This window comes from Lutra lutra, chromosome 3 (genome assembly GCF_902655055.1).
Source record: "Lutra lutra chromosome 3, mLutLut1.2, whole genome shotgun sequence".
NCBI classification, from domain to species: domain Eukaryota; kingdom Metazoa; phylum Chordata; class Mammalia; order Carnivora; family Mustelidae; genus Lutra; species Lutra lutra.
This window is the reverse complement of record NC_062280.1, coordinates 38,812,255-38,838,530: the sequence shown is the minus strand read 5'-3', so window position 1 is coordinate 38,838,530 and position 26,276 is coordinate 38,812,255. Positions and strand designations below refer to the sequence as shown.

Genomic DNA, 26,276 nt, shown 5'->3' with positions numbered 1-26,276 from the left:
CTCTTTGGCCAAGAATCCTACAGGCCCTGCCCTTCTCCTCCATCTACAAAGTGCCATGTTTCGCTTCCCAGACTTCGATGAGGGTTTTGCATCTCACTTCCGGGCTGTCTCAGTGAAATGGAAGGTGCTTCTCCCACGCGCATGTGGGGTGAGGCTTCAAACCCTTTGCTCGGGTTCTAAATGTGCAAAGCATTAGCGAGCCTCAGCCAAAGCCATAAACTTCAACCGGCCACAAGAGTGTGCACGTGAGATGACTGCAATTTTTTCCTGCCAAACCAGAATTAGCCGGTATAGGAATGAACGAGCGTGGAGATTTGAAATTGCACCGATTGGAAGAAAGCCCAGGTTAGGTTTGGGTACCTCCAAACGTACCCTTTTTAAAGCCACACGAACTGAGGCCTGGAGCTCAAAGCTCCACGAAACGCTCACCTGGCCCGACCGCGAGCGGCAGAGGAGCCCGGGCCGGGGGCACCGAGCGCACGGAGCCGGCCGGAGAGCCGAGCCGCAGCCCCCGGCATCTCCATCCAGGATGCTGGGCGACATTGCAACAGCTCTCCACGCCCAGCCGCTCAGGGGGCTCCGGGGCAAACAGCAAGTTCGGGGATCCGGGCCTGGAGCCGAGTGAAGCCGCAGCCCCGCGCGCCGCGGGCGGTGAGTATCCCGAGGCCGTGCGGCCCCGGGAGGCACCCTGGACCGCACGGGTGGCCGCTGCTCCCCGGGGACCTGGGCCAGGCGCCGCGCAGGCCGTGGGCATGGCCGGGAAGGCTGCTGGGCGATCGCCCGCAGCGCTGCGCCGAGGCGCTGGGGTAGTGGGCTGCGGGCGAGGCCACCGCGGAGCTGGCAGGGAGCTCCGGGCCAGGGCGGAGCGTGGGGACGCGCGCCTCTCTTCCCCGGCGGCCAGGACACCCCCTCCCCCGGTGCGTCCCGCAGAGCACACGGCACCCCCCAGGACCCCAGCCGCGCGCCGCTCCCGCCTCCTCGAGTCCAGCTTGGAACTCGAAACAGGCAGTGGCGGAGCGGAGAGGGGAAGACCGGGGGCTGCGGTTAGGGGACGTCCGGGGGTGCGGAAGCCTCCCCGCGCAGGCGGCCGGGACTGCGCTCGGCCCGCTTCTCCGAGGAGCTGGCAGGTTCCGAGCCCGCCGGAGGACCCGGGTGCGCGGGATGGGGCTCTCGCGGTGTCGGGGAAGCGGGCAGAACGCGGAGCCCCGGAGCGGGGCGCGCGCAAGCCCAGGGTGCTCAGATGCGGGTCCCGCCGTGGGGAGGAAAGGGAGACCAACCGGGGCGAGGGATGCGGGGCGGCCATTACCCGGCCGGACGCCGCCAAGGCCATTGGCGAGGTTTTAGGACACTGAATCGTGCTTACCAATTAAGTCGTTTTCTTTCCGCTGGAAAGTTGATTCAGGCTAATTAGCAAGGATAAATGAGGATTATTATTGAGAATTAGAAAGATTCCTTTTCGCCTTGTCTGGCATGTGTGTGAGTGTGTGTGTGTGTGTGTGTGTGTGTGAGAAAGAGAGAGAGAGAGAAAGAGAGAGAGAGATGGGGAGAGGGTGAATAAAGTAGGCTTTGGAATCCCTCAGGCCTGGCTCCACCACCTGCTAGTTTGACCTCTAAGCTTCACTGTCCACATTCGACCGTAGCCTCAGTTTCCTCGTCTGTGAAATGGGACATTAATGCCAACTGGACAGGATCGGTATGGAGAAACCACTCAGCACAGCCCCTGACCCACAGAAGGCATTTATATATTCAGTTCTTTCCAGTACAGCGTGAACCCAGGGGACGTTTCCTTTTCTCCTGCACGGGCCTCTGTGCACTTGCTCCGCTTCCCAACCATCGAGGTTCTAACCTCTCAGCCTGTTGGGCTCAAGTGCGCTCCCTAAGGCCCACGATTGCCTTGCACACCAAGTCTAGAGAGCAAAAGAACCCACAGCCCAATTGCAGGCGGCCGGGCCACTCCCCTGCATCTGCTGAGAACCAGTTACCTTCCTACCCTGTCCACCTGTAATTTGTTTTCACTGGGCACTCTCCCCTTTGCTCGCCATTTATAAAGCACTCGCCGCATGCTAACATAATCATAGTAGCCAAATTAAAAGTGAATGAGTTGCTTATAAAACTTACTCCGGTAAGAGAGCTGTGGGAATTTAATTTGGTTTTAATCTCTGATACACTCCAGCTGGATCTAAATTATTTTCACCTCAACCTAGTGGCACATAAATATGCAGGCCTCATCTCATAGCTTTCATGGGTTACATCATTTCCCTTACTTTATGATTGTTCTTCCACCATTTATGAACCCGTATTTGGGGCAAAGGAAGGTTGACTGTTGGTCCCATAATCTGCCCATTGCCTTCCTTCACTTCTTTCAGTGCAAGGCCCTAATGTTATATGCTGAGCTTCCAACAGGCCAGCCTAGAATGGGTTCCATCTTACCTGATGATCCTAGAGGAAGCCCCACACTCCATGCCTCATTTACCCCAGTGTACCCCATGCCTGTCGATGTTTTACATGTATGTCAGGATGTGGAGAAGGTGGGAGAGCTTGAAGGCCATGTGATGGAGAAAGACAGGGAGCCTGGGGACAGGGTGGTCCAGAACCATCTCTGGTTCACTTGTGTGTACTCTCTCCCTCTCTCTCTCTCTCTCTCACAGAGTGTAGACTAGGATACAATACTCAAAGAGTTATTTTGTATCTTATAATTATGTAAATGCTAAAAAGCAAACTTGGGAGTGGAGGGGGTAGAAATTTATTTTTCTGTTGTGTTCTTTTGTTTGTTTTAGTGAACCTGGTTGGACAGTAAGTTAACTGTGATTAGTCCAAACGGGTATCGCTTACAGAGAGATTTAGATAGGAAATGCAGATGGCTCTACTGCCAGGTGTATCTTTAGGATGGGACAGAACTTCGTTTTAGCTCCCCCCGCCCTCAACCAGTCTCCGCACTGGCTACTGGTTGCTACATACACCCTCGCACCTCTTGGATAAAACTTGCCAATTAAATCCTACTTGATGTCATTTTTTTTTCAATTTTTTTTAAATTTTATTTTTTATAAACATATATTTTTATCCCCAGGGGTACAGGTCTGTGAATCACCAGGTTTACACACTTCACAGCACTCACCATAGCACATACCCTCCCCAATGTCCATAATCCCACCCCCCCTCCCAACCCCCCTCCCCCCATCAACCCTCAGTTTGTTTTGTGAGATTAAGAGTCACTTATGGTTTGTCTCCCTCCCAATCCCATCTTGTTTCATTTACTCTTCTCCTACCCCCTTAACCCCCCATGTTTTGCATCTCCTCTCCCTCATATCAGGGAGATCATATGATAGTTGTCTTTCTCCGATTGACTTATTTCGCTAAGCATGATACCCTCTAGTTCCATCCACGTCGTCGCAAATGGCAAGATTTCATTTCTTTTGATGGCTGCATAGTATTCCATTGTGCATATATACCACATCTTCTTTATCCATTCGTCTGTTGATGGACATCTAGGTTCTTTCCATAGTTTGACTATTGTAGACATCGCTGCTATAAACATTCAGGTGCACGTGCCCCTTCGGATCACTACGTTTGTATCTTTAGGGTAAATACCCAGCAGTGCAATTGCTGGGTCATAGGGTAGTTCTATTTTCAACATTTTGAGGAACCTCCATGCTGTTTTCCAGAGTGGTTGCACCAGCTTGCATTCCCACCAGCAGTGTAGGAGGGTTCCCCTTTCTTCGCATCCTCGCCAGCATCTCTCATTTCCTGACTTGTTAATTTTAGCCATTCTGACTGGTGTGAGGTGATATCTCATGGTGGTTTTGATTTGTATTTCCCTGATGCCGAGTGCTATGGAGCACTTTTTCATGTGTCTGTTGGCCATCTGGATGTCTTCTTTGCAGAAATGTCTGTTCATGTCCTCTGCCCATTTCTTGATTGGATTATTTGTTCTTTGGGTGTTGAGTTTGCTGAGTTCTTTATAGATTTTGGACACTAGCCCTTTATCTGATATGTCGTTTGCAAATATCTTCTCCCATTCTGTCAGTTGTCTTTTGGTTTTGTTAACTGTTTCCTTTGCTGTGCAAAAGCTTTTGATCTTGATAAAATCCCAATAGTTCATTTTTGCCCTTGCTTCCCTTGCCTTTGGTGATGTTCCTAGGAAGATGTTGCTGCAGCTGAGGTCGAAGAGATTGCTGCCTGTGTTCTCCTCAACGATTTTGATGGATTCCTTTCTCACATTGAGATCCTTCATCCATTTTGAGTCTATTTTCGTGTGTGGTGTAAGGAAATGATCCAATTTCATTTTTCTGCATGTGGCTGTCCAATTTTCCCAACACCATTTATTGAAGAGGCTGTCTTTTTTCCATTGGACATTCTTTCCTGCTTTGTCGAAGATGAGTTGACCATAGAGTTGAGGGTCTATTTCTGGGCTCTCTATTCTGTTCCATTCATCTATGTGTCTGTTTTTGTGCCAGTACCATGCTGTCTTGATGATGACAGCTTTGTAATAGAGCTTGAAGTCCGGAATTGTGATGCCACCAACTTTGGCGTTCTTTTTCAATATTCCTTTGGCTATTTGAGGTCTTTTCTGGTTCCATATAAATTTTAGGATTATTTGTTCCATTTCTTTGAAAAAAATGGATGGTACTTTGATAGGAATTGCATTAAATGTGTAGATTGCTTTAGGTAGCATAGACATTTTCACAATATTTATTCTTCCAATCCAGGAGCATGGAACATTTTTCCATTTCTTTGTCTTCCTCAATTTCTTTCATGAGTACTTTATAGTTTTCTGAGTATAGATTCTTAGTCTCTTTGGTTAGGTTTATTCCTAGGTATCTTATTGTTTTGGGTGCAATTGTAAATGGGATGGACTCCTTAATTTCTCTTTCTTCTGTCTTGTTGTTGGTGTAGAGAAATGCAACTGATTTCTGTGCATTGATTTTATATCCTGACACTTTACTGAATTTCCGTACAAGTTCTAGCAGTTTTGGAGTGGAGTCTTTTGGGTTTTCCACATATAGTATCATATCATCTGCAAAGAGTGATAATTTGACTTCTTCTTTGCTGATTTGGATGCCTTTAATTTCCTTTTGTTGTCTGATTGCTGAGGCTAGGACTTCTAGTACTATGTTGAATAGCAGTGGTGATAACGGACATCCCTGCCGTGTTCCTGACCTTAGCGGAAAAGCTTTCAGTTTTTCTCCATTGAGAATGATATTTGCGGTGGGTTTTTCATAGATGGCTTTGATAATATTGAGGTATGTGCCGTCTATCCCTACACTTTGAAGAGTTTTGATCAGGAAGGGATGCTGTACTTTGTCAAATGCTTTTTCAGCATCTATGGAGAGTATCATATGGTTCTTGTTCTTTCTTTTATTAATGTGTTATATCACATTGATTGATTTGCGGATGTTGAACCAACCTTGCAGCCCTGGAATAAATCCCACTTGGTCGTGGTGAATAATCCTTTTAATGTACTGTTGAATCCTATTGGCTAGTATTTTGGTGAGAATTTTTGCATCTGTGTTCATCAAGGATATGGGTCTGTAGTTCTCTTTTTTGATGGGATCCTTGTCTGGTTTTGGGATCAAGGTGATGCTGGCCTCATAAAATGAGTTTGGAAGTTTTCCTTCTATTTCTATTTTTTGGAACAGTTTCAGGAGAATAGGAATTAGTTCTTCTTTAAATGTTTGGTAGAATTTCCCCAGGAAGCCGTCTGGCCCTGGGCTTTTGTTTGTTTGGAGATTTTTGATGACTGTTTCAATCTCCTTACTGGTTATGGGTCTGTTCAGGCTTTCTATTTCTTCCTGGTTCAGTTGTGGTAGTTTATATGTCTCTAGGAATGCATCTATTTCTTCCAGATTGTCAAATTTGTTGGCGTAGAGTTGCTCATAGTATGTCCTTATAATTGTCTGTATTTCTTTGGTGTTCGTTGTGTTCGTTGTGATCTCTCCTCTTTCATTCATGATTTTATTTATTTGGGTCCTTTCTCTTTTCTTTTTGATAAGTCTGGCCAGGGGTTTATCAATCTTATTAATTCTTTCAAAGAACCAGCTCCTAGTTTCGTTGATTTGTTCTATTGTTTTTTTGGTTTCTATTTCATTGATTTCTGCTCTGATCTTTATGATTTCTCTTCTCCTGCTGGGTTTAGGGTTTCTTTCTTGTTCTTTCTCCAGCTCCTTTAGGTGTAGGGTTAGGTTGTGTACCTGAGACCTTTCTTGTTTCTTGAGAAAGGCTTGTACCGCTATATATTTTCCTCTCAGGACTGCCTTTGTTGTGTCTCACAGATTCTGAACCGTTGTGTTTTCATTATCATTTGTTTCCATGAATTTTTTCAATTCTTCTTTAATTTCCTGGTTGACCCATTCATTCTGTAGAAGGATGCTGTTTAGTCTCCATGTATTTGGGTTCTTTCCAAATTTCCTCTTGTGATTGAGTTCTAGCTTCAGAGCATTGTGGTCTGAAAATATGCAGGGAATGATCCCAATCTTTTGATACTGGTTGAGACTTGATTTAGGACCAATAATATGATCTATTCTGGAGAATGTTCCATGTGCACTAGAGAAGAATGTGTATTCTGTTCTTTGGGATGAAATGTTCTGAATATATCTGTGATGTCCATCTGGTCCTGTGTGTCATTTAAGACCTTTATTATACTGTTATGCTGAAAAAATAAAAAAATTTAATAATAAAAAAAAAACCTTTATTTCCTTGTTGATCTTTTGCTTGGATGATCTGTCCATTTCAGTGAGGGGAGTGTTAAAATCCCCTACTATTATTGTATTATTGTCGATGTGTTTCTTTGATTTTGTTATTAATTGGTTTATATAGTTGGTTGCTCCCACGTTAGGGGCATAGATATTTAAAATTGTTAGATCTTTTGTTGGACAGTTGGACAGTTGGACAGTTCCTTTGAGTATGATATAGTGTCCTTCCTCATCTCTTATTATAGTCTTTGGCTTAAAATCTAATTGATCTGATATAAGGATTGCCACTCCTGCTTTCTTCTGATGTCCATTAGCATGGTAAATTCTTTTCCACCCCCTCACTTTAAACCTGGAGGTGTCTTCGGGTTTAAGAAGAGTTTCCTGTAGGCAACATATAGATGGGTTTTGGTTTTTTATCCATTCTGATACCCTGTGTCTTTTGATTGGGGCATTTAGCCCATTAACATTTAGGGTAAGTATTGAGAGATATGAATTTAGTGCCATTGTATTGCCTGTAAGGTGACTGTTATTGTAAATTGTCTCTGTTTCTTTCTGATCTACTACTTTTAGGGTCTCTCTTTGCTTAGAGGACCCCTTTCAATATTTCCTGTAGAGCTGGTTTGGTATTTGCAAATTCTTTCAGGTTTTGTTTGTCCTGGAAGCTTTTAATCTCTCCTTCTATTTTCAATGATAGCCTAGCTGGATATAGTATTCTCGGCTGCATGTTTTTCTCGTTTAGTACTCTGAATATATCATGCCAGCTCTTTCTGGCCTGCCAGGTCTCTGTGGATAAGTCTGCTGCCAATCTAATATTTTTACCATTGTACGTTACAGACTTCTTTTCCCGGGCTGCTTTCAGGATCTTTTCTTTGTCACTAAGACTTGTAAATTTTACTATTAGGTGACGGGGTGTGGACCTATTCTTATTGATTTTGAGGGGGGTTCTCTGAACCTCCTGGATTTTGATGCTTGTTCCCTTTGCCATATTAGGGAAATTCTCTCCAATAATTCTCTCCAATATACCTTCTGCTCCCCTCTCTGTTTCCTCTTCTTCTGGAATCCCAATTATTCTAATGTTGTTTCATCTTATGGTGTCACTTATCTCTTGAATTCTCCCCTCGTGGTCCAGTAGCTGTTTGTCCCTCTTTTGCTCAGCTTCTTTATTCTCTGTCATTTGGTCTTCTATATCGCTAATTCTTTCTTCTTCCTCATTTATCCTAGCAGTGAGAGCCTCCATTTTTGATTGCACCTCATTAATAGCTTTTTTGATTTCAACTTGGTTAGATTTTAGTTCTTTTATTTCTCCAGGAAGGGCTTTTATATCTCCCGAGAGGGTTGCTTTAATATCTTCCATGCCTTTTTCAAGCCCGGCTAGAACCTTGAGAATCGTCATTCTGAACTCTATATCTGACATATTACCAATGTCTGTATTGATTAGGTCCCTAGCCTTTGGTACTGCTTCTTGTTCTTTTTTTTGTGGTGAATTTTTCCGCCTTGTCATTTTGTCCAGATAAGAGTATATGAAGGAGCAAGTAAAATACTAAAAGGGTGGCAACAACCCCAGGAAAATATGCTTTAGCCAAATCAGAAGAGATCCCAAATCATGAGGGGGGAGAAAGGGGATTAAAAAGAGGTTCAGAAAGAAAAAAAAAAAAAAAGAAACAATTAAAAAAAGAAAACCGATAAAGAAAAAATATAAAAAGGAAAAAAATATATATATATATATATTAGATAAACTATTTTAAAAACGTTAAAAAAGAAAATGGTAAAAGTTAAAAAATTTAGCAGAAGAAGAGAAAAAAAAATTGAAAAAGAAAAAAAATTAAATTAACTGCAAGGCTAAAGAATCATGGGGAGAAAGCCATGAGTTCCGTGCTTTGCTTTCTCCTCTGGAATTCCGCTGCTCTCCTTGGTATTGAAACTGCACCCCTTGGTAGGTGAACTTGGTCCTGGCTGGGTTTCTTGTTGATCTTCTGGGGGAGGGGCCTGTTGTAGTGATTCTCAAGTGTCTTTGCCCCAGGCGGAGTTGCACTGCCCTTACCAGGGGACGGTTTGAGTAATCCGCTCGGGTTTGCTTTCCGGAGCTTTTGTTCCCTGAGCACTTTCCGTAGAGTTCCAGAGGGTGGGAATGAACATGGCGGCCTCCCAGTCTCCGGCCCGGAGGAGCCGAGAGCCCGGGGCCCCACTCCTCAGTGCGCCTTCAGAGAACAGCGCCCAGCCCTCTCTGAGCTGACCGAGCCTGCGACGGGTTCAAGGTAACCCTAAGATTAGAGCTTACTCCTCGGCTCTGTCTCTGTAGCCGGCTTCCCCGTTCTAATACCTGTAAGCTCTGTGACACTCAGACCCCCCGATCCTTCTGTGACCCTGCGGGACCTGAGGCCGCGCTGACCCCACCTGGGCTTCACCCCGGTTAAGCCTCTGGAGCGATGTCCCTCAGCGGAACAGACTTTTAAAAGTCCTGATTTTGTGCTCCGTTGCTCCGCCGCTCGCCGGGAGCCGGCCCCTCCCCCCGCGGTCTATCTTCCCGTCGCTTTGGATTCACTTCTCCACCAGTCCTACCTTTCAGAAAGTGGTTGATTTTCTGTTTCTAGAGTTGTTGTTCTTCTTCTCTTCAATCTCCCGTTGGATTTGTAGGTGTTTGCAATCTTTAGATAAGCTATTTAGCTGATCTCCCGCTACCTGAAGTAGTCTCAGCCTGCTACTTCTCCGCCATCTTGACTCCTCCCCCGTTGATGTCATTTATTTATTGATGAACAAATAATGGAAATGCCGAGAGCAGTTCAATGACAACTGCATCTCTCAACCCATAGAATAAATAATTCAGTGAGAATATCAAGTTCTTAACATTGCTTAGGAAAATGCCTGCTATTTCAACTCATGGGTTGAAAAACCATAACCTTTGTGATATTATTATTTGACACATTTTCAGAGATGTAAGTGGCCTTTAGGAAAATGCCAAGTTGTGTTGTTTTGTCTGACTAAACAGAGCTGAGCATTATCCCACAGATTTTATATACATGATGTTATTATCATGTGCCCTCCTTAATGCCCATCACCCAATTGCACTGGGTGTTATATGCAACTGATGAATCATTAAATTCTATCTCTGAAACTAATTTTAAAAATTTAATTTTGGGACGCCTGGGTGGCTCAGTTGGTTAAGCCACTGCCTTCGGCTCAAGTCATGATCCCAGCGTCCTGGGAGTCCCACATCGGGCTTCTTGCTCGGCGGGGAGCCTGCTTCTCCCTCTGCCTCTGCTGCCACTCTGTCTGCCTGTTCTCTCTCTCTCTCTCTCTCTCTCTCTGGCAAATAAATAAATAATAAATAAATAAATAAATAAATAAAATCTTTTTTAAAAATTTAATTTAAAAAAATAAAAAATAAGGGCACCTGGGTGGCTCAGTGGGTTAAGCCTCTGCCTTCAGCTCAGGTCATGATCTCGGGGTCCTGGGATTGAGTCCCGCATTGGGCTCTCTGCTCAGCAGGGGGCCTGCTTCCCCCCCCTCTCTCTGCCTGCCTCTCTGCCTGCTTGTGATCTCTCTCTGTCAAATAAATAAATAAAATCTTTTAAAAAATAAAATAACATAAAATAAAATAAAATGAGGTTATTATTACTCATATAGTTCGTTCGCTCCCCCGATTCTTCACTTTCTGGCTTCTTGGAATTTTACATACAAGTAGTAGAGACAGAGGAAAGACAACCACTGAACAGCCCTTCTGATCCTTCTGTAGGTTTATCCTCTGGGCCTTGTGACAATGCAGCTCTTTTCTGGGCTGCAGGATCTGGAAAGCAAGGGCTACCCCAATACTTCCTGTCCCCAGGCAGGCTGTCCTCTCGCTAGGGGAAAGCAGGGTAGTGGCAGGCTAGACTTTCCCAGGAAAGTGGCTCTTGAATCATCTTCATTCTTTTTTTACCAACCCGGCCACTCATCTACCAGATGCAAAGAGCTGATCCAAATGGCATTTAAGAGATAGAGAGAGGGACTTTTATTTTGTTATCATAAAGTTAATATGTATTTATTGTGATTTTTTTTACCAACAAGGTAGATTAAAGGAGGAAAATTACTTTAAGACCATCATCCAAAGAATAATCTCCCTTAAAATTTTTCTGTTTCACTTCAGTCTTGGAGTGAATGGTTACCTATTTCTAACAAAAACAACAAAGGGATTATTGCCCACATCCAGTTTTGTAACCCGCCCATGTATAATACACATGTTCTTTCCGTGCCTTCAAACAACCTTGTGCAATGAGTGATTGATTTAACATATACTCTAATGTTGGAGATTAGAAATGTTTGCAGGGGAGGGGAGTTCTCACCATGTCAAGGTTTCATTACTATATTTACCTGAATCTTGAAGGAGGAGCAGAAGAGGAGCGGGAAGTTAGGAGAGAAGCTTGTTCCCAAAAGAGAGAAGAAGAGAAGGTCATGCCCCAAAGTTCAGGACACTGTGTCAAGGTCAAGGAGATGTAGGTGCTTTAGCAGGGTTGGAGCACAGGGACTGGGGGGCAGATAATCTATGGAGAACCTGGCAATGGCAAAGAGGGTCTGGGCTTCATCCTAAGGATATCTTGACAGTGTGGAGAAGTCACATGACAAGATAACATTTTATCCCTCCCAGCTGTCTGCAGAGCAGGGAGGTGGAAAAGGACCTGGGCAGAGAGGAGCAATCTGGGCAGGAAGTGTAGTGGTTGAGAATTGGGTGGCTGTTTAGGACATAGAATCACTTAAAAGATAAAAATAATAACGAGGACAATAATAACGAGAGAAAGGGAAAGTCAGGATGAGCCCCAGGACAGATCCATTAAACTAATCTTCCACTGACGTCCTTGGTTCCCCAATGCCCATTTCTTCCCAATAAATTCTTAGCCGGAACCAATGCCACAGTCCAGGGATCAGTCAGCTTTTCCTAGGAAGGGTCAGAGAATAAGTATTTTAAGTTTCATGGACCACATAACCTTTAAGAAAGGTAAAAACAATTCTTAACTTGGGGGTGTGCAGAAAGAGGCTGTGGGCACTGTGCAATCCACCACAGTCCGCTTCTCTGACCCCCGCCCTCCCAACCTGTCCACACTGGAACACTGCTGAGAAAAGCCTCACCTTTGGAGGGGGTCCGCATGTATTTGGGATTATTTTTTAGACCTCCTTCCTCCATTGCAATAACATGATTTTCAATAACAACCATGTAATGGTTTGTAATAATCAGTATTTTCTTATTTTTTCTTTTGTTTTAAAATAATTAATTGGAAAAAAAGAACAGATTTCTGTCTTGAAGACGTTATTCAAATTGAGCAAAACATTTCCTGTATTGATGGCACACTTCACTTTACAAACAAAAGGTTTTCACCTCATCATCTTACCCTGTTTCACTATTTTACACGTTAAACAAAATAAAATCTCCAGGTAGGCATACAGAGTGACAGAAGTAAAGAAGTCAAGTTCTGGTTCTTCGTCTCTACAGTGACTGTGCCGTTCATCCATCTCGAACGTGCTGCTGAAGGTGGAAACATGAGACACCTTGGGGGCTGTGGACCAAACTGGGCCACAGAGAGTTCCAGTAATTCTCAGCTCCTGGGAACTTACTCTCAAGTGTGTAGCTGGGGCCACACAGGTGTGGGGGGTCAACAGTAGAACCAGGAATTCTCTGAAATAGCTCCTGTGGATAATACAGTGCTTACGAAAGGATAAGTAATAGCACCATGCTGCTTTGAAGCTTACAGATAGAAAATTTAAAACATCATAGTTTGGAACTTTGGCCAGCAAAAGATTTTTTTCAGAAGAGGAGTATTTTATCAGTGACATCTAGATTTGCTGGCACATAGTGATCATAATAAAAAGCAGACCAACTTTTAGTTGTTTGTTCTTGTCTTAACATTCTCTGATGATGATGCTCGAATTGCGCGCTTCCAGGTCTGAGGGCTCCCAGCACTCTGTCCCTGGTGCTGCTCGCCCAGGGCTCTGCCCTGCTGTCTTGCAGGGCTCAGCTCCACCTTCAGAACCACCCAACAATAGTTTCCACTTGTCGTGGGCAACAGTCTCTTCCAACAGTCTCTTCCTGAATGTGGAGGGCCCTTCACAACCACCACCCTCTTCATTCTCAGCCAGTGACCTCACTTCTACTTGACCCAAGAATTAGACCATCGAGTGTAACTTCTCCTCCCACTACTTGACATCGTCATCTCCATCCACCTGCTGCTTTGCTCCTCCTGATCAAGACCAATCCTGCTGTTCCACCACCTCCAGGATTACTATCTCTATTTCTGTCTATCCTTCTTTTACTCCTTATCCTCAGTTCTCTTACATATACTTAATTCTCATCCTAAGAAATAAAAATGAAACCAGAGTCCTTGCCTGATCTGGCATCACTGCCTCCCCTCCAGCTCCAGCCAGCCTCCAAGCCTCTTTTCTGTGTCTTGTGTATTCGACCTGAGTATCACCATTATTAGAAAGCTCTAGCTCCCATTGTAATAATAATAATAATAATAATAATAATAATAATTGGCCTTCTAGTTTACCATCTCTCCTGAGTTGTGTTCATAGAGGTTGGTCTTCCAAGGTGAATCCACTCTTTTGTACTGAAAAAAACCAAAGTTTGGACCCACAAAATGAGGACCAGATACTCTGCCAAAAGCTCTACCACGGCAAAGCTCCCCTGAAAGGTTGTTTAGAGCCAGCTGTCTTCCTTTTGTGAGATCTTTGATGTCATCTGTCAGTATCCATCCCAATGCTGGACACAAGGCACGGGCTTGGAGTCAGGAATACCGGGGTTCGATTCCTTGGGTTCCTGGTAGCCATACTTCCTGGTCATGGGAACTTGGGAAAGGCACTTCCCTTCTCTGAGTCTATTTCCATTTCTTTAAAATATGCATAGTAATGGTTACATACAGGATGACTGTAGAGATGAAACAGGCTTCACAAAAGCACTTGCCAGTAAAAAGGCAGGAGTGTTCCCAAATCTGCATAATGACAAGATGAATCTGAAGGCCAGTTTGGTTATGCTGGGGAGGTAGAGCTGTCCAAAGAAGAAAAACTACTTTTGGCTTGCTGTTCAAGGAAATTATTTGTCATGTGTATTTCAGAAAATCTTGGAAAATGTACACAAGTCATGAAGATATTGGGTATGATTTTGAAGATGACCCCAAAGATAAGAAGACACTTAAGCCCCACCCAAACATTGACAGTGGATGGGCTTGGATGGTGGTTCTTTCCTCCTTCTTTGTGCACATCCTCATCATGGGCTCCCAGATGGCCCTGGGAGTCCTCAACGTGGAATGGCTCGAAGAATTCCATCAGAGCCGTGGCCTGACTGCATGGGTCAGCTCCCTCAGCATGGGCATCACCTTGATTGTGGGTATGTTCACATGTGACTTGTTGTAAAACTGAATTATTATAAGTTGACAATTCCCTGCTGTAAGGTTTTATATGGTCAAAACATTAGATACTAGATGTTAATGATATCTAGTACTATTTTTTTTATCATGGGACAATATATATAAAATCACGTTTACTGTTTTAGCCATTTTTTAGGTATACACTTCATTGCCACTAAGTGCATTCATTCCCACCATCCGTCTCCAGAACCTTTTCATTGTCCCAAACTGAGACTCTGCACCCATGAAACAGCAACTCTACTTTCCCACCTTCTCTTCACCCCTGACCATCACCATTCTATCTTTGGTCTCTATGAAAGTACCTCATATAAGTGTAGTCATACAATATGTGTCCTTTTGTGTGATATTATTTGGATATTATAAAAAATTTGGAGTGTTTTAAAATTTGATCATTTAAAAAACTCTCTTTTACCCCAAACTCTTTTCTTGACTGCTCTAATTCATTACATATTATTACAGATCTGTTTATTTAATATTTGGAAATACTTGTAAAAGATAAAAATTCTAGAGAAAACACCACAAAAAGCAAGTGACGATCTTATTTCAGAGTTTCTATGATTTAATTTGAAATACTGATCATACGCTGTTGAAAAATCTATTGAACTGCTTTTAGAAAAGTTACTGATGTAGCTAACAGGAAGGAATAATAATGTATTTTCTAATTAAACCTAACCACACACCAGTCCGCGAAAGTCATTCTCATGCAGTTGGAAATGCCAAGCTAGAAAGTTATCATAAATAACTGTTATTATGGCTTATGTGTTTCCTTTTGGGAACTAAACACTTTTTACTGTCAACAAATATTTAATAAGCATCTATTATATACCAGGTGTTTTCCCTTACATTATCTCTTGAAAGTAAAAGCCACAATTTTACATCGAAATTTGTTATATTTATTTTTATTTATTATTTTAGAGAGCATGCACACAAGTCGGTGGGGGACAGAGAGAATCTTAAGCAGGCTCCATGCGGAGCACCAGAGTCCCACTCAGAGCTGGATCTCAGGACTCTGAAATCATGACCTGAGTCAAAACCAAGAGTCCAACACTTAACCAACTGAGCCAACCAGCACCCCTATATCGACTTTTTAAAAAATTTCTAGTATTCACGAAATTACACTGGAAACATAAATAGCCTCGAATCATTTTCTGGTTCTTTGAGAGTCTGTGTATGACAGGCATCTCTGTGTTTGATGGGAGTCTCCCTGAAAAGTGATTTCCACATTGGTAATTAACTCCTTGAATCCAATTCCAAGATTTGTTGATCTTGGCTGGCATTCAGTCAATGTTATTTTGGATAATACAAACAACGTTAATAACGGTGGTAGTGCTAATGATGGAAAACAAGGACAAAGTATTATTTCTCAAGATGTGTGTGGAGTATGTGTGTTTATCAAAGGGAATTAATAGTAATCTGGTTTTAAAATTACATAAGGACACCATTACGTGTGGGAGGGAATTGCCGGTAAATCATCTGGCCTGCAACATTTAGGAACTGACTCCTTCAACCCTACGTTGACCTTGTTAAAACTAGGATATCATCGTTAAGAAGTAGGAAGGTTTACTTGAGAGTAGGCAATGTGTTAGTTTTATGTTGGATGTGAGTCAACCTTCTCAATAAGTCAATGAAGGAAAACTGCTTCTAGAATACCTAACATCCAGGTTTTTACCTTTTTTTTTTTTAAAGATTTTATTCATTTATTTGAGAGAGAGAGAGTAGAGTACAAGAGAGACGGGTACAAGTTGGGGGAGGGGCAGAGGGAGAGGGAGGAGCAAACTCCAGGACTCTGGGATTACCACCCAAGCCAATGGCAGACGCCTAACCAACTGAGCCACCCAGGCGTCCAATTTTTACCTTTTAAAAAATAAATCTTTAAGGGGCGCTTGGCTGGCTCAGTCCATGGAGCATGCGACTCTTGATCTTGGGGTTATGAGTTCGAGCCCCACATTGGGTGTAGAGGTTACTTTAAAATAAAATCTTTTTTTTAAAATCTTTAAGGGAGGGCGCCTGGGTGGCTCAGTGGGTTAAGCCGCTGCCTTCGGCTCAGGTCATGATCTCAGAGTCCTGGGATCGAGCCCCGCATCGGGCTCTCTGCTCGGTGGGGAGCCTGCTTCCTCCTCTCTCTCTGCCTGCCTCTCTGCCTGCTTGTGATCTCTCTGTCAAATAAATAAATAAAATCTTTAAAAAAAAATCTTTAAGGGATAGAACAAGATACTTACAGATTCAATCTAGGAAGTATGTGTCCACCACAAAAAAGAAGACTCAGTGAAAAGCCAGGATAGGAAATGTCCCATTATTTTCCAAATCACCCAGTGAGGTTGTCTCATACGTTATTATGTGTTTCACAAGCTCTACCAAAATAAGCAGTGGGAACCAGTCCTGAAAGTCTTGGAAATGATTTTGAATATGACCCCCAAAATAAGAACACCTAACTCATAGCGATCGTGAAATGTGATGGTCCTCCTTGATTTTATTGGGAGATAACTATATATTCAAAATTCTGTTTGAGAGTCCATACATCCCGGACAGTGTCATTTCAGATTGTAGACTAACCTCTCTACAGGAAAGGCACCTGCTCAATAAATATCTTGGGTCTTAGAAATCATAACACAGCAAGGTTCGTAGTTATATAAATAAAAGGTCTTTTATCCTATCATGATCCTAAATTGCTGTTCGTTATCTTAAGCTGCCTGATAAAGGATTGCTGCAGAGCTGTTGGGTGTTTTCCAAGCCAGAAGCCTGCAGTAAATCTCTCCTTTATTTGCTGCTTAACCATATGCCACGTGCACGTTATGTCCATGATCTCCTTTGATCCCACAGCCCCACCAGCACCAGCCCATTGTCTCTATCTCACAGAAGAAGAACACACAATGTCCACAGACTTCAAGGAACTTACTGGAGGTTGAACAACCAATGAGCTTGAAAGAGTCTCCAAAGCTGGTCCACTGGACTCAGAATTATGTCTACTACACCCTACTGCCCGTCACTCCGTCAGATGAGAACTGAGAATATGTGTGAAGTAAATAAATAGAAATTGTTCTCATTTTCCAATCATTGTGAGCCCATTTAGGTTTTCTCTTTTAAATTAAAAAAAAAAAATTCCGTGAACTACGTTGCAGAGTTGAAAGCCCTCCCTCTCTCTTGGGCAGCGGCTTTCATGTAAGAAACTTAATAATTTCATTCTTTGCTAGCACGGACTTTACCAGTTTCCTGCTGAAGGTCCCACTTTTTAACAAAATGGAATCACCTCTGTCATCCCTACAGCAACCTCAGTGACAGCAATGGGAAGCATTCTTGGTGGAAGCCATGTTAGGGGCATCTTCAGGCTGCAAGAGGTCACTGTCTTGCTAAGCAGAGTTAGAGTGGTGGTTGCCAGTCCTCGCTGCACATCAGATCCACATGGGGAACTTTAAAAACCCTGCCTCTCACGCTGCACCTCGACCATCAAATTAAAATCGACCATCAAATCAAAATCTCTTGGGATGGAATCCGAGCATCAGGTTTTTTTTAAGATCCTAAGTGACTCCAGTGCTCAGCCTAGGCAGAGAGTCATTGAGGTAGAGGCTCTGAACTCCTTACTGCAGGGAAGGGTGAGCCCTGGTGGCCAGGAGTTCAATGAACTATGTACTTTCATCCGTGACTGTATGTCAAGTTCACCGGGACAGGAAAGAAATTAGAATTTCCTCATGGTGTTCCCTGCAGCTCTATTATGTGGGAAATGGGCCAAAATTAGATTCCTTCTGCAGAGGAGGGAGTCTGTGTCTCATCCCAGAACACTGAATTGCTCTGCAGAAGTGGGAATCATAGCCAGACGACTGTCCCTGCACCTGCCTTGCCCCTTGTCCTTAGACTGCGTGGGCAGTTCGTTGCATTTTGGCAAAATGCTAATTTGATCTTGGAGATTCCAGCTGAGCATCCGTAATGATGCGAAAATGGAGCAGAATCAGAACGCTTGGGTCTGGCTTCCTTATTTTGACTGATCTGTGTTTTGCAGCCGTGGAGGGGTCACAGCATTTCTGGGACTAACTTTGCCAGTTGGGGCTGACTTTGCCGGTCTGCGAGTCATAAATGACAAAGGCTCCACCCTGTGAGAGATGATGAACTGAAAAGCCAGAAAGTGTCATCATCTTACCTTATTATCAGTAAAGCAATTCATCCTTTCTTTTTGATATACAACATTTCTCCAGACAGGAGTATCTGCTCGTACTTGGGGGAATTCCACCTCCCCCCTTTTTCCGCACATGCTTTCTTAATGCAGTGTTTCAGAAACGTGCAGTATCACAGAAAAACTTGCTTCTGGGCCCTTTCTGTAACATGGAAAACATGATCATGTTCCTGAACTGCGATCTGGTCAACTGTCATCGCTTAAACGGCTGATTAACAGCCAACAGATGAGTTGTGCCTTTTTCTCTTTTTTATCCACTCATCAGAGATTCCAATAGTGAAGCGACTGTGGGTTTAGGAAAATAAAAATCTTTGTGGGGCGCCTGGGTGGCTCAGTTGGTTAAGCATCTGACTTTTGATTTTGGGCTCAGGTCATTATGTCAGGGTTGTGGGATCGAACCCCGTCCTGGGCTCCACACTCCTCTGCTTGAGATTCTCTCCCTCTGCCTCTCCCCCCACTCAGGCACACGCTCTCGCGCTCTCTCGCTCTCTCTCAAATAAAAACCTTTTTTAAAAAATATTTATGGGGGCACCTGGGTGGCTCAGTTGGTTAAGTGTCTGCCTTTGGCTCAGGTCATGATCTCAGGGTCCTGGGCTCGAGCCCCGCATCTGGCTCCCTGCTCAGCAGGGAAACCTGCTTTTCCCTTTCCCTCTGCCTGCCACTCTGCCTACTTGTGCTCTCACTCTCTGTCAAATAAATAAAATCTTCTAAAAAAATAAATAAGAAATTAAAAAGTATTTGTGAAGAAATCAAAGACACACTTTCAACTTATGGTTTCTGAATTTCAGTTGCCCCCAATAATTCCCTCAGATGTTTATATCAATGTGTTTGGTTTATATATTATTTATATAGTGTGCTCATTTTATAATATATAACAGTATATTTATGTAAAATATATTTACTATACTGTCTATTTTAAGAGGTTTACCTGCTAAGTTATTTTCTAATGCACCAGGGTTCATTAAATTAATAAATCATTGCCTTCATAATTTTTAAGATTAGGCCTGCTTAAGAAAAAAAATTCATTAGCAAACTGTTCATCCAAATATGTACATGCATATAGGTAGAACTTTAAAGGAAGATTTTATTTCAGTTTGAACTAAAAGGGGAAGCTCCTTAGAGTTTAACAAACTTTTAACCTGAAATACTCCCACCAGAATATAGGGTTTCATAACTATGAAAAGTAATAATGATCAAAAATAAGATGATTTTTTAAATGTACCCTCTTACTGAATATTGACTACAGCCTCCCATTTTATTGCTAAAATATAGATTGCTTTTTGCACAGGGAATCATGGATCCCAAAGCAAGCATTAAGCTTCTGTGACATCAGAAGTTACCACAGGATCGCCAGGGTGGCTCAGTCGGTTCAGCGTCCGGCTCCTGATCTCAGCTCAGGTTTTGATCTCAGGGTGGGGTGTTCAAATCCCCCACTGGGCTCCATGCTGGGCATAGAGCCTAGTAATAAAAATGAATGAATGAATGAATGGATGGATGAATGAATGACTATCAGGAAGAAAACAAAGAGGTTGACAAAAACCAGAGTGTCATAAGCAGCCAGGACATAACGGCATACAATACTATACTGCTGTGAGCCCGGCACTCTCTGTGGACTAAGGCGTATTTCTGAGTCTTCACACACTGTCATAAAAATCCATAGCCTGGTGGGGCCGGCCTGGGACTGAGAGTCAGCAGGGGCTGAAGTACAGTATGAAGCAATGAGAAGTTTTCTTTGCAACACGGTTTGCATCCAGGTGTCCTCATGAAAATAAGCTATTAGTTCTTTGCTGGAAGCATGGGAGTCCTGAGAACCCCCTTGCTGTACTCCCCCTAGGTCTGGAGTCAAAAACTCAAATAACAAGTAATGTAAGTGAGGGCAGGAGGCCAAGTACGGGACCAAAGGGAGGGGTGATGACTACAGCAAACTAGGAGTGTGGGCATAGAGAATCGGAAAGCGATGGCACTGCTCCAGCCCATCTTGGCTGTGTGGGAAACTGTGGGATTCTGTGTTGCCATTAGATTTCTTGGGAATGCTCTTAATTTTTAAATGCTGGCAACTGATTCAAAACATCTTTTAAAGATTTTATTTATTTATTTCAGAAAGAGAGAGTGAGAGCAGGAGTGGTGGGGAGTGGCAGACAGAGGGAGAGAGAGAAACAGGTTCCCCGCTGAGCAGGGAGCCCAACATGGGGCTAGATCCCAAGACCCCAGGATCATGACCTGAGCTGATGGCAGACGCCCAACCAACCGAGCCACCCAGGTGCCCCAAAACATCTTTTAAACTATGTTCTGGATAAACAAAATACATCCACAGGCTGAATAAGCCCATAGACCGCTAGTTTTCAGACCTACCTGTGCTGTAGACAAGAGAACGAACTCACTCATTTGTCTGTTTATTTCAGGTCTGCCTTTCTTGAAAACCTAGAACCTTGTGCTCTCCAGCGAAATTACTGAAACCCATCTTTGCATGCTAAAAGCTATTTGCATATAACGCAATGGGGGTTTGGGTTCGTTTTATTTAATAGCCCTACTAATGTTTTATTCTTTGTCTTCACGTGCGGATTTTAGAGGAAAGCATGAAAATAAAACACCATCAGTCAATTCCCTTTCCAATGCCCCACGACAGGACCTTTCATCGGCTTGTTTATTAACACTTGTGGGTGTCGCCGGACCGCGATAATCGGAGGGCTGGTGAACTCCCTGGGCTGGGTACTGAGCGCCTACGCCGCAAACGTGCATTATCTCTTTATTACCTTTGGAGTGACAGCTGGTAAGCATATTGATTTTTTTAGCCTTAATTTTAAATATATTTGTTGGGCATTTTGACAATGAATAATTGTGGAGGAAAGAAAGCCATTAAAATAGTTTGTCCTTTTTTTTTTTTTTTAAGATGGTATTTATTTGGGACAATGTGCAAGAGAGCACAAGGGGGCGGGAGGGTAGAGAGGGACAGGGAGAAGCAGACTCCCTGCTGAGCAGAGAGCCTGGTGGTGCGGGCCCCATCCGAGGAACCTGGGATCATGACCTGAGCTGAAGGCAGACACTTAACCCACTGAGCCACTCAGGCATCCCATGTTTTGTCCTTCTTTTCTTCCACCCCACTTCACCAAATATTCCAGGAAATACTTTTTAACATAAGATATTAAATATGCCTTACATGTGGAAAAACAACCTAACAAGTGTACTTGGCCTTCCTATTAGAATTTAATTAAATTTTTTATGATTGGTTCCAAGTGCTTGTCTTCTCTCTTATGAGGAATAGGAAAAGAAAAGTAATAATACAGATGTAGATGAATGGACTGAATATTAAGAAAACTAATAACATTCTCTCATTTAATAACTACAGAATGGAGCATGAATCATAGAATAATTATTTTCTCCTTCAGCCCTATTCAAATGAATGAAATAGCAGCAAAATTCACATATATGTAGACTCTTAAAAAGCAAATCTAGGTCACTGGCTACGAGGCAGCATGGTTTACAAATCCATTCTGCAAAATACATTCCCAGCTATAATTTCCTTTATCAACAGGTAGCAGGATTCACATAGATAAGAAGCAGTTTCTTACTTGTACAATTGGATTGCCGTGAACCAGATCCAGCCTGACTTTCTTTTTGAGTACAGAGCTACCGTCCTAATAATGACACATTGGCAGAAGTGTTGGTATAAGAGGTAAAAGTTAGAATTTGGAAACCTTGCTCCCCCCCACCACTTACTATCTAGTGACTTTGGGCAAATTACTTAACCTACTCATACCTCAGTTTCCCTATCTGCAAAATGGGATCATTAAGAGTGCTTGGTTTAGGGACGCCTGGGTGGCTCAGTGGGTTAAGCCTCTGCCTTCAGCTCAGGTCATGATCCCACGGTCCTGGGATCGAGCCCCACATCTGGCTCTCTGCTCAGCAGGGAGCCTGCTTCCTCCCCTCTCTCTGCCTACCTCTCTGCCTGCTTGTGATCTCTCTCTGTCAACTAAATAAATAAAATCTTTAAAAAAAAAAAAGAGTGCTTGGTTTACAGGGTTGTTGAAATGATTAGAAGATCATCTGTATAAAGCACTTAGCATGATGCTTGTCACAAAATAGAGTTCTCAGTAAGTGTTAGCTAATATGCAATTGTCATATAGAATGTAACATTCTTATAATGAGCTTAAGGTCATGCTTTATGATAGCAGGAGACGTGAACACACCTGCTCACCAAAAAGTTGGCAAGTTGGTTCTCCGTAATTTACACCGATCCACATCTACACATAAAGCTCTTCTTTGTCCTTTGAAGCATAGTTTGGAAACCATTGATCTGAAGGACTTGGTAACAGTTCTTCAAGAGTAATTTAAGATGTTTCCCGTGAGTGTTTTAGAAACTTTCCCCCAAGCACTCCAATGCATAGAGTCCACACAGAGGTTTTCATACTAAAGGTGAGGAAATGAACACTCTTGCTGAGCCTACAGAGCCACACCAGGGTCACTGCGCAGACCCCTGACACCCCGTGAACGGGATGTGGTAGTGGTTGATTATACAGACACTTAATCCTACAAACTGGGACTTGAGATTAAGTCTCATCATTTAGACATTCCTATGATTAGCATCTTTGTTTACATGAACTTTATTTCTTGCAGTTGTTTATTGACCTGCAATTAATATTGTTTCCATATTCTTTTTTTAATTTTTAAAATTTTTTAAATTAAATTTTTTAAAAAGAATATTGTTTCCATATTACTTTTTTATTCTTTTTTCTTAAGATTTTATTTATTTATTTGTCAGAGAGAAAGAGAGCACAAGTGGGGGTAGCAGCAGGTAGAGGCAGAGGAGAAGCAGGCTCCCCGCTGAGCAGGGAGCCCAATGTGGGTCTCGATCCCAGGACCCCAGGATCATGACCTGAGCGGAAGGCAGATGCTTAACCGACTGAGCCACCTAGGTGTCCCATTCTATTGTTTCCATATTCATTCACTTATATATTTAACAAATATTTCTGGACCCAAGAACATAGGAGAAAAATCAGAGGGCTGGTGAAAGGAAAGTGTGTCTTGAGACAGTCTATTGCTTCCACTTTTTATACAGGAAAAGCCCAAAGAAATTCTCGGAAAATAAATGTATCCACCTCCCACACAAACATATATCTAACTATATGTAACTGGAAAATCCAGCTAAATCAGTTAGCTTATACAGACAAAATCCTGGGCTGTCATTAGGGAGGCATGTGGAAACTGATTGGCAATCTAGCCCCTATTTAACAGAAAAGAAAGATGGGAAGATCTTAAAAAAGCAAGTGCTTAAGAGATATATTTCACTGTACAATTTGCATTTAGGAAAAAAAAAACTTTATTGATATCCTTCTTCCTTCCAAAAAGCATTTGAGACAGTTTTGTTTGTATCTCTCTCTCTCTCTCTCTCTCTCTCTCTCTCTCTCTCAACACCTAGACAATTAAAACTGTGTAGGAGTATCCTTCTATTAAGCAGGAAAAGAATGTCTGTTTGAGCAAACTTAGTTAGCCAAGGAAGTCTGGACTGAATTTCTTCAGCCTTAGCAGAGCTCCATTTTCTTAAGACTGTCTCCTAAAGACATCTTTTCTCCCATCCACACTGACCCAAGATCACAGGATTTTTTTTTCTCTCCCCATCTAGACCTCTTTCCTCTACTTGACTGGGAGGGCTATGGTGAAGAATTGTTCTAGGACCCTGCCCAGGGCTAGACATTAACGGGTCCTTGACTGACCACTTGGCAAAAACCCATATCCCCTGGGATGCCTGGGTGGCTCAGTTGGTTGGACGACTGCCTTCGGCTCAGGTCATGATCCTGGAGTCCCGGAATCGAGTTCCGCATCAGGCTGCCGGCTCTTCGGGGAGTCTCCTTCTCTCACTGACCTTCTTCTCCTCGCTCATGCTCTCTCTCACTGTCTCTCTCTCAAATAAATAAATAAAATCTTAAAAAAAAAAAAAAACCCATATCCCCAAGGCCTGTCCTATAAGCTCACGGAATAACTGTGCCCATAACAGCAAAACCACATGAGGAAGGGGATTCTGTAAAGGGCATGAATAGTGTAGCAGGGAAATAGATACTTATAACATCGAGCATGGATTTCTTTTTTCCTCACACATGGGAGCATCCATTATTCACACTAAGTTAGAATGACAGCTGCTTTTAGGCTTTTACCTCAGTTCTCTCCCTATTAATCTTTTTATTCCACTGTTTAGAAATCCATAACCACGTTAAATTTAGGATGTTGGTTATTGTCAGTAACAAAGCAAGATTTTTTAAAAATTAAACTTATCTTGTGCTCTCAGCAAAATTCAGATGACAAATTTCACAGACAAATGACCCAGTTTCGTCAACAAATTTCAAGAAAAAAGAGAGTTAAATTTCAAGAAAAAAAAAATTTAAGGAGGATTAAGATTCAATAGGGGCAACTGGGTGGGCCTTATTTGGATCATGATTAAAGAGACGGGTTTTTTAAAAATATAGTCATTTATGAGGGGGCACCTGGGTGGCTCAGTGGGTTGAGCCGCTGCCTTCGGCTCAGGTCATGATCCCAGGTCCTGGGTTCGAACCCCACATCGGGCTTTCTGCTCAGCAGGGAGCCTGCTTCCCCCTCTCTCTCTCTGCCTGCTTCTCTGCCTACTTGTGATTTCTCTCTGTCAAATAAATAAATAAAATCTTTAAAATATATATATATATAGTCATTTATGAGACAATTCGAAATGTGAACACCTTCTAGATATTTCATGATATCAAGGAATTATTCATTCTATCAGTTAAGATATAATGATTATGCTGGTTAAAGAATTCTTCTATTAGAGATTTATACTAAAATATTTGCACTTGAAATGATGTACCTGAGATTTGCTTTACAATTGGAGGAAAGAGTATGTTTATGGGCTATTAAATACTTTTCTCTGCCTCTTTAGATATTAGGAAATGAGAAATTCTGGTTTTTTGTGGACATCAACATCGTAAAAATTAATCCAGAGTTCAGTTCAAAATTACCGATAGCTGTTTTCTTCATGCTTATTTCTCCCATAATGCAAGTAATTATTATTACCCTCACTGAGGCTTGCAAAGGGGCTTGGGGACCTGACCCCACCTCTGCTGGAAATCACTTAGAAGCTTAATTGTTCTCAAAACAAGGGTATCCACCCTCACGACTGGTTGAGGATCATTGACTTCTGACAGTTGCTGTAAATATCACTGCTTTCAGGTAAATAAAGGAGGCGGGTTGCTTCTGGAGGTTTCTTTTAGAAATTCGGCTGAAGCAAAATCCTTCTTCAAAATCCTATGGGCCAGGGGTGGGGGGGGGGGGCTATGAGCGGTTTAGTGGGGGAGGCAGTGAGCAGCGGAAAAGGAACAGGCTGGGCAGTGGGGTCTGAATTCCGCCCAGGATTCTCCAGTTTCCTGCAGCAGGGTCTTGGGAAAATAACTTAACTCCTCATGAGGTTCAAAAGAAGGGCTTAGGGATGACTGGCTGGCTCAGTCTGAAAAGCATGCAACTCTTGATCTGTGGTTTGTGAGTTCAAGCCCCACGTTGGGTGTAGAGATTACTTAAATAAATAAAACTTAAAAAAAAAAAAAAAAGTAGAACCACATCTAACTTCCGGGTTATTGTGAATACCCAATTACATAAAGCCTATGAAGCAAGTAGCCCAACATTGCTCCTCAATTAATGGTAATGACTTTTATAATTTTATATAGGATGGTTCTGGTCTTTTTTTAAAATCAAGTATTTCTGGGGCGCCTGGGTGGCTCAGTGGGTTAAGCCGCTGCCTTCGGCTCAGGTCATGATCTCGGGGTCCTGGGATCGAGCTCCGCATCTGGCTCTCTGCTCAGCAGGGAGCCTGCTTCCTCCTCTCTCTGCCTGCCTCTCTGCCTGCTTGTGATCTCTCTGTCAAATAAATAAATAAAATCTTTAAAAAAAAAAATCAAGTATTTCTGAAACTATTCAATGATAATGAACTAAGGAGGCTTCGGCTCTGGGAAACAAGATTGGTCAAAGTCTCTTTTGCACCCTCATGCTGCCGTTCTGTTGTCAGGAAGTCTTAAG

At 42.9% G+C, this 26,276-nt stretch overlaps 1 protein-coding gene across 3 annotated transcripts in view; it reads left to right on the top strand.

Moving 5' to 3' along the window:
- The first annotated feature begins 517 nt into the window (after positions 1-517).
- Positions 518-26,276, top strand: part of SLC16A14 (solute carrier family 16 member 14) — a 37,453-nt gene continuing 11,694 nt past the window's right edge. For 2 of the 3 annotated variants that reach the window (XM_047722621.1, XM_047722619.1), the window contains exons 1-3: positions 518-651; positions 13,769-14,040; positions 20,872-21,015. In XM_047722621.1, coding sequence (XP_047578577.1) covers positions 13,782-14,040; positions 20,872-21,015 — 403 coding nt within the window. In that variant the 5' untranslated portion in view covers positions 518-651; positions 13,769-13,781. Of the gene's footprint in view, positions 652-12,181; positions 12,279-13,768; positions 14,041-20,871; positions 21,016-26,276 lie in introns of those variants that run through there. The other variant, XM_047722620.1, reaches the window with a different exon arrangement.